At 31.2% G+C, this 15,048-nt stretch overlaps 1 protein-coding gene across 1 annotated transcript; it reads left to right on the forward strand.

Annotated features, from left to right (window-relative positions):
• Positions 1–3,700: 3,700 nt before the first annotated feature.
• LOC123700517 (microprocessor complex subunit DGCR8) lies at positions 3,701–13,053 on the forward strand. Its single transcript, XM_045647753.1, has 11 exons — positions 3,701–3,859; positions 5,493–5,741; positions 6,532–6,648; positions 7,169–7,311; positions 7,778–8,499; positions 8,920–9,029; positions 9,219–9,338; positions 9,795–9,973; positions 11,443–11,580; positions 11,992–12,111; positions 12,316–13,053. Exons 2-11 carry the CDS (start codon positions 5,504–5,506, stop codon positions 12,595–12,597), a joined length of 2,169 nt encoding a protein of 722 aa, XP_045503709.1. The 5' UTR covers positions 3,701–3,859; positions 5,493–5,503; the 3' UTR covers positions 12,598–13,053.
• Positions 13,054–15,048: the final 1,995 nt, after the last annotated feature.

Below are 15,048 nucleotides of genomic sequence, written 5' to 3' on the forward strand. Positions count from 1 at the left end.
TTATTTTGTAATACCTTTGTTGGGCGGATAATTTTTAATCATAGATTGAAAAAAGGCCCTTATACATATTAATTAAGTTCTACTTGTTACATCCGAAAAAGATGTATCCGAAATGATTGATTGGAATTTTACTTTATTTTTCTATTTCTACATTTCTTTCCGGTTAAATTTTCTTGAAACAATTTTTACCAGTTTTTGTTATTGTGAATAAAATTATGTGCAAATTTACGAGATTACGTGGATTACCACTCGTGTAATTATTAATTGACTTAGGTAATTAATAAAATATCTAGATGCGGAACCAAGGCAAAAAAAAATTTTCGATAGAGCACTCTCTATCATAAGTTGTGCAATAACTTGAAATTGATATTTTTGGTTTTATGGCATTCGAATGCTTTATAGATATAAATTTATAAAGAATAGAAAAAATTCGATCACGAGTGGCCGAGTTGGTCAGCCATCCGCCCCGGAATGGTGCGAAAGGTTGCGGGTTCGTGTCCCGCCTCGTGATCGAATTTTTTCCATTCTTTATAAATTTTATATTGTGCAATAACTATCAAAAACGTAAACCTGAACCTTTAATTATAAGTATGAAAAATTTCCAATTTATCGGAAATACTGCATCCAAGCAGCTGTTGCTTCATAAAGATTTATCTATAGTCACGCGAAATAGCACACGTAAGATTTCTAGACATATTTTCAAAATCTTACATAATATCCTATTTATTAACGTGACGAGGAAATTCAAATATTTTATTAGAATAATTTCACAACACAGCCTTATTATTGTAAGTTAAAATTAGATATGATTAAGAGATGTAATGTAAATGCTTGTACAAATACTCGATAGAAGTAGGATATTTATCTATGTTTTAGTGTAAGAAGGTACTTTAGAAATAGTGTAAGTAATAAGTATATAGATTATTATAATAATACGTGCTATAACATATTTTGTATATTACCTATGTGAATAAGGAATTCGTAATTTCTTGAGTTTTATTTAATGCGGGTCTAAACCTACTATTAGAAATTAATAGTTATCGTATTGAAATTAAAAGGACAAAGGGAAGAAAGGAAATCTCGTATTAATTCATTATAATGATAGGCATTTCTGTTATTACAACACGTATCTAGGTATATACAGGGTCACTTGTAAAACAGCAGCAACCTCGCAGGACAAGATAGCTAACATCATAAGTAACAACATTTTGTTCTACGACTATTGGCATAACGCAATAAATTATTTTTAAATGATTATTTAAGCTTTTATTGTACTCTCCTAACATATTTTATAAGTCTATGTTCTATTTATCGTCGAAAGGACGACGATTCTTCCCGGTCTCGTTCACTTCATGTTTACGTAATTTTTGGGAGTAGAGTTTATAATATTCAAACGGAAAATTAATGAATATTTATTTTTGTTTAAAAATAAAATCTAACAAATTATCAAAAGTCGTAGAACACAATTTGAACATTTAATGTTGTTACTTATGATGTTAGCTATCTTGTCCTGCGAGGTTGCTTGTGTTTTACAAGTAACCCTGTTTATACGCAACTTGCAATTTCAAAGTTTTTAACCAACAAGTTAGAATTGTTAATATTGCTGTTAAGTAGATAATTACATATTATAATGTCATCATATTTAAACATTTTTAATTACCTACAGACCACGCGACGGTTACAGACAATGGTAAATTTTTATGTTAATTTCTATGGTAACATACTAACAATAAAATTAATTAATGTTAAGTATAAAATTATGAATTTCCTTTTGCCTATAAATAAAAGTGAAGTCCCATGTCCCCTAGTGGGGTACGGGGCAGATGCATTATTCATACATCTGTTTCACCATTCGATTTTATTTAGGGACAAGTAGATGATCAGCACTGACCTCTATAACTATACGCTGGACAGGCTACTGCTGTCATTTTTTATGCCTATTTGAAAATCGCCATTTTGGCGCTGACGGCAACGGTGAGATTGCTCTTAGGTGAGGCCAGTGAGGGGGAATGGAACTAATACTTGTGATGTAAAACAAATGGTTTATTATCGATAAAAACTTTTCTGATATCAACTACAATGATAGAAATATTACCGACACTATTTTTGATTCAGACTCAGATTATCCAGAGGTTAAACCTGTGTAAACAAAACGAAGCGACGAAATTTGTAATCTTATTAGTTCTCAGAACTTTCACCGGGGGCGCTTTGAATCGGCACAGCAAATAGCTGTCATTTTGTATGGGATAGCCAGTCCAGCGTACCTATAGTTATAGAGGTCAGTGATGATCAGCCTTCTGTGTCCTACCAGACCGAGACATCTTTTTTTCTTCGTCTCCACTGGCAATCCAGGACCCATCGGTACTACGCTCGCGCGTCAACTACTGTACCAAGGAGGCGGTCATTGCCTATAAATACCTACCTAATAATTTTGTACCTGTAGTTTTTTTATTGTGAATAAAATGCTTTTAGATAGCCTGTAAAATATGCTAGATTTGTGTTACCGCACCTGTGGTTTTTTTAATAAAATATATTATAGTAACTAAGTACTTTTGTATTATTTTCCTTCTAATCATAAGTATTAGGTACCTACATACTTAGGTACCTCTAAAATAAATTTTTTCTCCTTTTCTTCTTCTTCATTACGAACTATTTGAGGCAATACAATTTTATTATTATGAATTCACCATGATGAAATTATTTTTTAATTAATTATTAGTCACACATATTACTTAGATCTTAATAATATCTTAGATCATATTAAAACAAAAAGTTTGTTTTAGTTCTAATCTTCTCTTTCAATGAAATGAAATGAAATCTTTCTCGTCTTTTCTTTCTTAGTCGTAGTTCAAGGTCGTAGTCCTAGAGTTCAAAAAAGTAAAATTAACCTAAAGCAAAAAATAATGGTATTTTTGTTTTAGATAGGTACATAGTACTTATCTCAGTTAGGTAGGTACCTACTTAACTTTATTAGATTTATTTTTTCAGAATAGCATAGGTAATAACAAGACCTTAACAAGACAATAATAATATACGTCTTAAGTACCTACCTAATGCTGGTTCAAGCTTATCCATGTCAATCTCAGTCACAGATTAAGTATTAGTTACTATGGAATAGGTAGTGATTAAGTACCTATTACCTACATATTTAGATAATTACTAGGTACGTAAATCTCAGTTCAATACTTTTTCATGGGACTTATTTTGTGGCAAGTACTCTACATAGGTATTAGGTACCTAACTTAGACCTACACTCTTTGCAAATTATTTAAACATCTAGATAATAATATAATTTAGGTAACTCGAAATTCACTGAGATAATAAGACCTGCTAATTATTATTAAAACACCTCAATCATTTACGAAAGTTACAATCAATGATTTTGAATTTCACTATTGGTTTACGAAACTTACAACCAATACTAATATAACGTATGGCATTAGGGTCATTAATTATGATCACAGTTTATATATACTGTTACTGATACATAATATTATTATATAGCTGTGTTATATAGCTAAAATTTTACAATATACTCTGTGGTCCATAGATACACTATAATTTTACTCTGTACCCGGTGGTCTGTCAACTGTCAAGTGTCAATCTCAAAAAACGAAACCGCAAAGCAAAGTTGCAAGTTGCAAACGCCAAACTCCAGACTTCGAGAATTGCTTGGCTGTAACAACTGAGGAGTGAGGAATTTGATCAATAATAGTTGAAGCAGGCATCGGTCCTCCCACGTATAATCGTTTCTGTTATAATTTGCCGAGTTTATATATTATTTTTATACCCAAAAGAAAACGATTATATCAGAAACGATTACTGTGAACGATTAGTGTGTAAGGTGAAACGGCCGCAGGTTAGTTCTTTAGTTACTTTACGAATATGATTGTTGTAAAATTATTTTGCGAATATGTGTTTTGCGAAGTAGTGTGGACAGAACAGTTTTTTTCAGCTGTATTGTCGTGCCTGGAGGCTTTTTACGTGAGGCGAGATCGTTCTTTATGTGTACCTAGCAGTTTTACAAAAGGCTTAGCTCTGTTTTATGTTGGAGCGAGTCTCTTGCAAACCTGCAACATTCCTCGACTTAAAACTGTGACCGACAATGATGTATATATGATTCACACGCATTTACATCTAGCGATGGTAAAAATCCAATTGTGTGCTGTCAATGGATTTTTAGAATTATCGCCATGTGTAAATGCTCACCTACTTTCTATGAATATTCTTCATAATTTTTGTTGTGATAGTACCTACTTATAACAGTTGGTTTAAGAATTTTGAAACTAATTCCTAGAATTGTAACTCTAAAATAAACAAGTTTTGCCTGATCGGATTACTTTTATTAATAAAATTAACTACCTACCAATGTTTCAATATTCTTATGTCTTTAATATCTGTGATGTAGTAATTTCTGAATAATTATTGAACTTAGTTTTATTGTTGGCTTATTATTTAAACTACAATAATGTGTGAAATAAATTATTTTCAAAGAATAACATACTAAAGCCGGGCATGTGAAGAAATAAATTGAATGTTTTTTAATTTATAAGTTAAGTACTTTCTCTTTTAGTACTTACTTGTGTGGCATATTAAATATATAATATTTTGTATTATTATTCACTCACCACCTTCATTTACAAGACAATTTGAACAAAAACTATACTATACATTTAGATATGTTCAGCTGAAAGATTTCATTATTATCTCATTAGTTTTTATTATATTTTTTTCAAATATGTACTATCCTATTAAAAGATTTGTGTTGGCTAAAATTGCAATGAACCTGCTAACAAAAAAATGTCTTTACTTTTGCCTAAACTGAAATTTTAATTTATGTAGTCTTCCTGTATTTTTATTATAATAAATTGATGCTGATGTGGCAAGAATGTACTGTCAAGATTTACTTTGCTATAAAATTGATATTCTAATTTTTGAGAAAGATGTTTAATATTTTAAATGTTAGACATAATCCTCTACAAAAATAAGCATAGTTTAAATATAAAATTTATGACAAATATATATTTTTTTGTAGTTTCTACGTAATATGATGGCTTTTTTGTAGTATCTACATTATGATGGCTTAATATTAATGGCTTTGATCCATAAGGCCGCCATTTGTACATTTTGAATTTGTTGTATTTTTATTTTATAAGACTTTTGTACAATAAAGAGTAAATAAATAAATAATAAAGTATTGTAATAAATACAATACTTAAAGGACTTAAGGACTCTTAAAATATTATAATATATTCTTCAATCAAACATTAAATACATATCAAACAAATTCCATCCATACTAAGATTTATTTTATATATCAATATTTATCCATAATAATTAAGCATGTTCTGATATGCACGGCAATTGTTATAATATATATGTTCAATATTATTAAGTTTTGAATGTCACAAGGGAGTAGCTAAAACCAGGTAGAGTATAATCATTATTTAAAATGGAAGCACAAAAAGTGTTGAACTTAGAAATTTTTTTAGGTAGAAAAAACATGAGTGAGGTAATTGAATGTCCGCCCAGTAAAAAGGCGAAAATAGAAAAACCTGTTGTGAATGAAAATCAAGATTTCACTGAAGACACACAGGCCGATGACGATCATTTTGTGATGGATGATAAGTACAATAACTTTGTGACGCCTGAGGAATTGCAGAAGTTAAAGGAGTTCAAAATTCTGGACGAAGTCAAGTCTGACGATGAGTCAAGTGATGGCAGCTCGGTCACGTCTGAGGGTATTGTATTGTAGTATAATATAAGAAAAGCAATAATTCTTTGTAGTTATTATTTTAAAATTGATAATGAGTGAATTAAAAAAGAAACAAAAAGGGGGAAGTTGAGGCGCATTGATACATGGGAAACATATATACAGTCAATGTTATGCATGGTAAACAAATGACTTTAGTAGAGCCATGCCTTGCAATGTATGATAATGATTATACATCATCATCATCAGCCCATATACATTCCCACTGCTGGGACACGGGCCTCCTATGAGGGCACAGGCCATAATCCACTACGCTGGCCAAGTGCGTGTTGGCGGATCACACTAACATTAAGCAATATTAATTAATGAATGGCTAACTCTTGGCATGTGAAAACCTCATTCTGATGTTTGCAACAAAATTATTGAAGCATGCTTTAAGATGTGATTCTTGTTATATATTTAGTGTTACCAGTGATATATAAATAATTAAGATATTTGTAAGTACATAATATGTATATGTTAACATTATGTATACTTAAATTTCTTCTGTTTATAAATTGCTTTGATTTTATAAAATATTTATTTCTATATAAGTTAACACCACCATTTGAAGTAGACACCACCAGTGCTGTCAGGGTATGGTAAATGTACCCTAAATTTATACATATCAGTATACCCCAATGTTTTTTTTAATGTCATAATTGGGTCTAAATATTTAGAATGTTTTCAATGTGCCCTAACTCCCCCTACAAAGTTAGAGTTATAAATGCTTGATTGGATTATTATTTGTTTTGTATTACAAAAATTATATTCTCCAGAAATACCAGAGGAAGAAATAGAGAAAATGTTAGAAGAGGATTTGCCAGAAGATTTCAAAGGAGTTCCTAAGCCAAAAGAAAAACCATATATTTTAAGGTCCAAAATCATTATGGAAGGTAAGGTCGATTAAAGATATAGAATTTGCAATACAATTTTGAAAAAATGTAAAAATTTTAAAACATGCTATATGAGTTAATACATAACTTGTATTAAAATTAAACATTTATTTTCGTTTAAAAGTTAAAGACATTCAGCCACCACAACAAAAGACATGACTGTGGCTTCCTTTACTTTAAATGAATAAATTGAAATTTGAAAGGTTATAAAACTATCAAGTCACACAAGACACACTTACATTTAAAAGAAAGAAATATTTATTATAAGCTGTTCCCCGCGATTTCACCCGCATTGCTCCGCTCCTGTTGGTCTTAGCGTGATGATATATAGCCTTCCTCGATAAATGGGCTATCTAACACTGAAATAATTTTTAAAATCGGACCAGTAGTTCCCGAGATTAGCGCGTTCAAACAAACAAACTCTTCAGCTTTAGAATATTAGTATAGATTTAATTCCACAAGACATAACACATATAATTTAATAAAGTAATTTTAAAATGAATATTGATATTGTTTACAGAAAAAGGAATAAATCCCTTCGAAGTTCTACCCCTAGATTGGATCTGTGCTCGGCACATGAGCGGCATACCCGTTTATATGCACCGGCCGAGTCGGGTAGTCACGCTTGCTAAACCATATTGTCTTGGGAAGAGTAATATTCAGGTGAATTAGCTACTATAAATCCTAATTTTACACATTGGAAACTATCTATACTCTTCTCTTATTTATTACTAGGTTTCCGCCCGCGGCTTCGCCCGCCAGTCAAAGAAAAACCCGTATAGTTCCCGTTCCCGTGGGATTTTTCGGGATTGCGTCATTTTCCCGGGATAAAAAGTAGCCTATGTCCTTTCTCGGGTATCAAAATGTCTCTATACCAAATTTCATAAAAATTGGTTCAGTAGTTTTAAGCGGGATTGAGTAACAGACAGACAGACAGAGTTACTTTCGCATTTATAATATTAGTATGGATTGAGTAGGTATGTACTGTATTTTAGCAATTAAGATTATTTCTAATTGTTCTCTAAGGTAATATTATAAATTTGATCCGTATTTTATGTATACATACTGTTACTTTTGCAAAGTATTCATATTGTTGATATATTTCTAATAGAAAACAAATAAATTTCAGCGGCACGATATTCCAATAAGCGCAATTCCTTGTCTAGCGTACAGAAGAGCTCTGGAGGAAGAAGAAAAACAGAAAGAAATAGATAGAAAAATACAAGAGCAAATCGAAATTGCTAATGCACAAGCGAAAAAAACGGAAAAGCCCAAAGGATTGAACAAGTTAAACGAAAGATTGGCCTTTAAACCCTATGACATATCAAAGAAAACTATAGATTTAGTGAAAAAAGAAAACAATGTTGCTGTATGTCCGTTTAGAAATAGTATGGAAGAAATTAGTTTAGAAGATAATATCACAGATACAGAGAAATTAAATAATGACGTTAATGATATTACTGGGGAGGAAATTACGGAAATAAGTTGTAACAAAATTGATAACAAGATTCAAATTAAAATTCAACCCGTGACAGAAGACTCTAACAGTAATAATGAAGAAGCATTTCAATTAAATGAACCACAAGATATTAAATGCAATACCAATATTAATACAGAGAATAATTCAAATCAGAAAACTGGAGAAACTGAAAAAGCTGATGACAATGCGGAAGCAAATAAAATTCCTTTAAATATACAGCCAGTTATTCTGCCGGGAGGAGTAGCCATGCCACCGCCTAGAGTCGAAAATGTTAATACTAGTTGGAAAACTCAACATCTAACGTATGAACAAATTAATGATTATTGCAAGAAGTTGTTCCAATTTAAAACAGTAGAAGTTATGCAGTTTAAGTAAGTTTCTTTAGAATTTTAAACCTATTTTTTAAATCTAATTTATAATATTTATTGTTAGCCATTGTTTGCAAGTATTATAGAATTCCCGAGGTTGTAAGGGTAAGTTCTAATTAAATAAGTAAAAATAAGATGCTTATCTTCTAATATAAGAAATTCTCGTGTTGCGGTGTTTGAAGTAAAACTCCTAAACGGCTCGACCGAATATCATGATATTTTGCATGCATATTGTGTAGGTCTGAGAATTGAACAACATTTTATTTTTCATACCCCTAAGTTATAAGAAAAGGCAAAACAATGTTTGCTGTGACGGCTAGTAATTTACAAATTGAAATTAGTTCTGAAAAATTTGATGTTAGAGTATGTTATTGAACTAAATGAGTATTCATCTATTAAGTTTTTATATATTTATTTTGCAAGGCGTTGGGCGGACCGTCGGAAATACACAAAAGCTAGAAAGGCTTTGCAACACCCCACTTTACCAGAAGGAACAAAGCTTATTACAATACCAAATAATGGACAGGAAAATGGTATAAATTAAATATTTTTTATGTCAAATTATCCTACAAATGCTATTATCTCACATAATATGTCCATACTTCATCGAAACTTTTATTAGTTACCAAAGTTAGTCAACATCATTGTAACTGTATAATACAAAATTGTATAAACTATAAATAATACAAATAAAAAAATAACTATAAAATTTAATTTTTCAGGTGGTAAAGGCAAAAGAGACTGGGTAATGAATATGAATGGCCGGTGTTATCTATCTGTCTTCCATGAATATGTGTATCGAGCACTACATAAACAACCTGTGTATGAGTTTACACAACTAGGTATGTATTACACTTCCTCTTTTAGTTTTAAATACATTTAAAGGTGGTAAATGTTAAAAATATGACGATTCAAAAGTGCTTCTAGAAGAAGTCTAATTGAATAAATAAATGTTTGAGTTTGATTTTGTGTAAATTCAAAATAATATTTTTCCATACAATAATCAACCTACCTACGCAAAACTCTGCCTACGCCTCTATTGAGCAGAGTTTTCAAATAAGCGATATGATAGACTTTTGTAGTAAACTTGTGTTAATTTCAATGAAGGTTTTATATCTCGCATATTTTGACGACCTTACACGATTTAGACTTTATGATATTTTAGGTTAGTCGTTTGTAGTTCTGTAAATAAAAGATCTTTTCATAGGCGATTGCGTGTTTAGTTTTTTATAACACGGTATATGAATACCTACATTCATACATATAGTACCTTCATTTGTATTTTGTTTTTATCCCAGAAAACGCCTCAAACCCTTACCAAGCTACAGTGTTCATTGGTGACATGCGCTATGGAGTGGGCTACGGGAGCAGCAAGCGTCAAGCCAAAGCGGCTGCTGCGAGGGCTTCCATACAGATACTCATACCGGAGATGAACGAAGAGATTGCCGCTCCTAATTCTAATGAACCGGACTTTTCTGTAAGTGTACTTAATATATGCCATCAAGTGATAATTTTTATTGGTGACATGTACAATATGCATGGCAGGGAGGGCTTCCATACCGTTACTTATACCGGAAATGAACGAAGAGATTGCTGCTCCTAATTCTATATTTGGGCATCTGTGCCACAGCTCTTATGCTTTTACGGATGTCATCTTAATTTAAGTTTATGTTAAACTAGCTTTCCGCCCGCGGCTTGACCCGCGTCAAATCGTCCCCTATGTCCTTTCTCGGGTATCAAAATATCTCAATACCAAAGGAGGATGACCACGGGTGGTATCGGTAAAATTTGAGTTGTGCCACGTATTCGTGATATTGTTAATTCGTATTTGTATTTGTAATGATCATATGTATCACTATTAAGTCTTAATTATACCGGATAAATTGAAATAATATTAAAAGTTTGTGTTTTGAAACATGTATGACCACGTATGGAATCGGTAAAATACTAATTGTGTCACGTGTTCGTGATACTGTTAATTCCTATTTGTATTTATAATGATCACATTTATCACTATTAAGTCGTAATTATACCAAATAAATAGAAATAAAATTAAAAGTTTTTGTTTTGACACATATATCTATCTCTCTTGCAAGCGTCCTGCGTCTTATGACATAGGTAGTTTCTATTTGAAATGAATCTTGAATGAATGTGTTCGACGCAATGTTCGACGTAATTTATTTTGAAATAGGTAATGTTTATTACGATTTACTTTTCACATTTGTCTTGTAAATTAAAATATTACCTATGTAATAAATCACATAATAAATGTAAAACTTAACGTTCATCGTTAGTTAAAACTCGATAAAGTATTTTTTTGAAGTGTTGAATAAAACTATTGTTTTATTTTTATTGTCGCGAACTGCGGCTTATTTATATAAAAACTTTAATCGTTTCTAAAAGTACTAACATCAAGCGTTAAATTGAGCTATATTTCATCTTGACACAATAAGTTTGATTGCGATACCAAGTGCCATAGTCACTTGGGCAATCTCCTTTCATGCAAATTGGTTTGGTCAAGACAGAGTTACTTTCGCATTTATAATATTAGCATGGATTTGTTTATATGTTCCAAATAAAGAATTTTTGAATATTATTTCAGTGAGTATATTTAATTCTAAAAAATCATATCTTTCATAATAACCTCGAGTTTAACCCAATATTTTAAATTGTCAATTCTTAGCGGTAGCCCACAATTTGTAAGCAATCTCGCGGTATTGATCATTCAATAATATTTATTTTTCATTACTTTTTTTCATCAAGATTCAGTGGAACAGTCTCATGAATGCAATCATAGAATTTTGTCCATCGGGTGGTTTTAGTGATAAAAAGAAAATTATCAAAAAATACTGACTAGTGATATTTATTGCTTTTGTATAAGTGTTTCTATAACATAAAAACCAAAAAAATACATATAAAAATATTAAATAACATCCAATGTTCCAGTTCTTCGACTACGTGGGTGTAGAGGACCCCCGTATTGCCGAGTTCTGCGCGGCCACGTGCGAACCGTCACCGCACGCTATACTGCGTACCTGCTTGTTGAGGAATTTCGGTGCTAATGATAGACATATTAATGTCAATGTGAGTATTGTGAAGTGATTTCTTATGGGAATGACATTATCTCGTTTCATGTAAGAACATTATTTACCTTAACAGCATGTATATAATGCGCACTCACACGCACAAATGTACGCATACGAACACGTGCACGCATCTTTATATGCGTCCAAGTCACATACAAATTTGCTGTAGTAAATGTGTTTAGACTGATGATTAGACTTTTTTTTACTAGACGAAATAGAATGTGTACTGATAACAATTTATTCAATTCTCCATTTAATTGAATTAAAACAAAATACTTATTCAAACTTTTCTTGTTTTATGTAAGCTCCAACGACAGAGCAGGCGACTCGCTTAAACTATATTAATTCGTACTATTTCTGTAGAACGTTATAATTTTAGAAGTAATTTATTTTTTATATCAAATTACAGGTGAAAAAGCTAGAATTCCAGAAAATTCAACTCACCATGCAGGTTGGGAAACACAGCGCTTCCGTTATTTGTAAAAATAAGAAGGCGGCAAAACAACGGGCTTCCCAAGCCATCCTTCAGGTAACATTACAAAAAATAAACTAATCTTTCCTCTTTATACGTCATGTCAAAGTTAAAACATCAGTTTATCAAAATTTTGAATCTAATCCATAATGGTTAGTTATATAAAATTCTAATACAAGGAGAGTCCGTTCGTTAAAAATTTACTTTAATACTAAAAACACAGATTTTAATATAAAAATAATGATTTAAAATGTATTCCAGTCGCTCCACCCGCACATTCGATCATGGGGTTCCCTCCTACGTCTCTACGGTTCCCGATCGATAAAAAGCTGCAAAGAAAAGAAATTAGAAGAGCAACAAATAACATTATTACAAGATAAAGCAAGAAGGAACGAACCAAATTACGCAGTGCTCGAGAAATTGAGAAATGAAATGCTCAAATTACGAGCAAGGGACGAGGCAGTCGTTCCAATTGGTACTTTAATGCTAACAGAAGATCTGCCAACACATTCTGGATCTAATTTAAATAATGTGGACTTGTAGGACACATTCAAATTGTTTTTAAGTGTGAAACGTGAAAAAAGTTTGTGATAAAAATATAATTTATAAATTTTTAAAGAATAGAAAAATCGCGCTGTGGTCTATTTTTTATATTCATTAAAAATTTATATTTGTAAACTGAATATCAAATGTATTTCATGCTTGAAAAATGTGATTATTGTAAGAAATTGTAAAAGTGAGTGAGTATCTGTCTACTGAATATTAATTGTAAGTTTGGAAATAATGACGTGCGAACCTTATGCAATAAACTCCCACAGAATATTATTAATTATAAGGATTTTAAGAGAATAAATAGTATTAAAAACTCGATTCATGTAATGTAAACTAGTGTTCCTCTAAGATGAACCGATCATCAAATATTTGTATATTTTCTGTAAAATTATTAAATTAGTAGTTCAGGATACATCGCCCATTTTTGCAAGTGACTACTATCAAGCTGATTTTCCGTTTGTAGCTTTATTTTGATGAGACGCCCAATAATTTCGTGTACGAAACTCTCGATTGTGGTAGCTAACATAGATAACAAGGATAAAAATTTTTGATTTGATGGTTCTCAAATATTTATTACGCAATTTGTAGGACAATATGTCTGTTGAATTATATAAACATTAACTAAGTGAAAACATAAAAATTAGTTTGTTAGTAATCATTTATGATGACCTCGTTATCGATACACTTTGGAAAGGGGGACTCTTTGAACAAACCATAGATTTTGTAGGACAAATATTTTTTCGAATAATTTAGGTAATTATCTTGAGATTGAACAAAAACAAATTCAGTTAGTAATAAATATTTGAGAACCATCAAATCAAAAATTTTTATCCTTGTTATCTCTGTTAGCTACCACAAACGAGACTTTCGTACACGAAATTATTGGGCGTCTCATCAAAATAAAGCTACAAACGGAAAATTAGCTTGATAGTAGTCACTTGCAAAAATGGGCGATGTATCCTGAACTATAGTGGTTAAATATATATTATGATTATTAATAATTAGAAAGTATATGCTGTGTTTAATTCACTGCCAATATACGTTTAATATATTAGTTTAAATATCAGTCAGAAATTCATTATTTCCATAAAGAAATAAAAACTTTAGTAATAAATTGTGAAGATAGGAGTATATTTCGCGCCAGAAGTCTACTAGAGTACTAGAATGTAAAAAAGCACATACTTATAGAAGCATTTATTATATTAAGCAATAAGTAATGAGTACATTTCGAAGAGTGAGTAATATAAGGATAACAATGCAGTATGTTGTGAACGAATCTGAGATATTATTATGCCCAATAAATTAAGAATAGTTAACAGTAAATCTTACAGACCTTTGTCTTGTAATTTTGAATAAGCGGGTCCCTCTCGGTTGTAATTTATAAGATTTTCAAACTACCACTGATAAATGTGATAAACCAGGAATCTTGGAATTCCGTTTTTATGTTAAAAATTACTCCAATTGTGTTGTGAATCACTACATAGTATAAAACATTGTCGCTTTCTCTGTCCCTTTGTATGCTTAAATCTTTAAAACTACGCAACGGATTTTGATCCGATTTTTTTTAATGGATAGAGTGATTCAAGAGGAAGGTTTTAGTATATAATTTATTAGGTTTTAGACAAAGCGGGCGAAGCCGCGGGCCGTAAGCTAGTCCCCTATAAAAAGTAATTAAATTTATAAAATACATCATTGCAGCAACCTAATTAGTTTATTATTTATTAAGTATGTATTAGGCTGGTTGCAGAGCTTGACCGACCGTCAGTGCGTACGTCAGTCGCGCTTGTCATAATATGTATGGAAATTCATAAAACCGTTCATAGCTAGACCGACCATACGCACGCGTATTGTCATGCGCATTAGTGTCATAGTCATACAATTGTTGAATGCGTATCGTCAGGACCGACGGTACGCACTGACGGTCGGTCAAGCTCTGCAACCAGCCTTATGATACTTTTGCATCAAAATAATTTTAGGGGATAATATAATGATATTATACATATCGCAAGTTATTATGATGATGATGATGTGATGTGATGAAACATCTACACTGTTTTTACCGCTACTTCGTATTAGTTAAGAATATGCCAATTTCCCATAAACTTTATTCTCTAGTAATTAACTATAAATTCGAATTAAGTGACAAGATAAATGTAGAAATTAAAAATTGCTCGTAAGTTATTAGTAAAATAAACTTTTTGACAAACAATTTGCCATCTTTCTGGGCCTCAATATTTCAGTATTTTTGGAGTTCTTAAAGATTTTACTTAATATAGGGTGGTACTATTTCTATATGGAAATCGTGAAGTAAATAATAAATAAGTGTAACATTATCAACTGAATTAGTAAGTCTAAAGTGTATAAAAGTTATATTACCTAATAAATATTTTTTTCAACTCTGACGTTTTAAAGAAACAATTTAATTAAGTTTAGTTGTTAAGT

Source organism: Colias croceus, chromosome 19, assembly GCF_905220415.1.
Source record: "Colias croceus chromosome 19, ilColCroc2.1".
NCBI lineage: Eukaryota > Metazoa > Arthropoda > Insecta > Lepidoptera > Pieridae > Colias > Colias croceus.

Coding starts and splice junctions, on each gene's coding strand:
- LOC123700517 (XM_045647753.1), top strand. CDS start 5,504: ATGAGTGAGGTAATTGAATGTCCGCCCAGTAAAAAGGCGAAAATAGAA. Junction 7,312..7,777: donor TTGGGAAGAGTAATATTCAG/GTGAATTAGCTA, acceptor AATAAATTTCAG/CGGCACGATATTCCAATAAG. Junction 9,030..9,218: donor AAATAATGGACAGGAAAATG/GTATAAATTAAA, acceptor TTAATTTTTCAG/GTGGTAAAGGCAAAAGAGAC.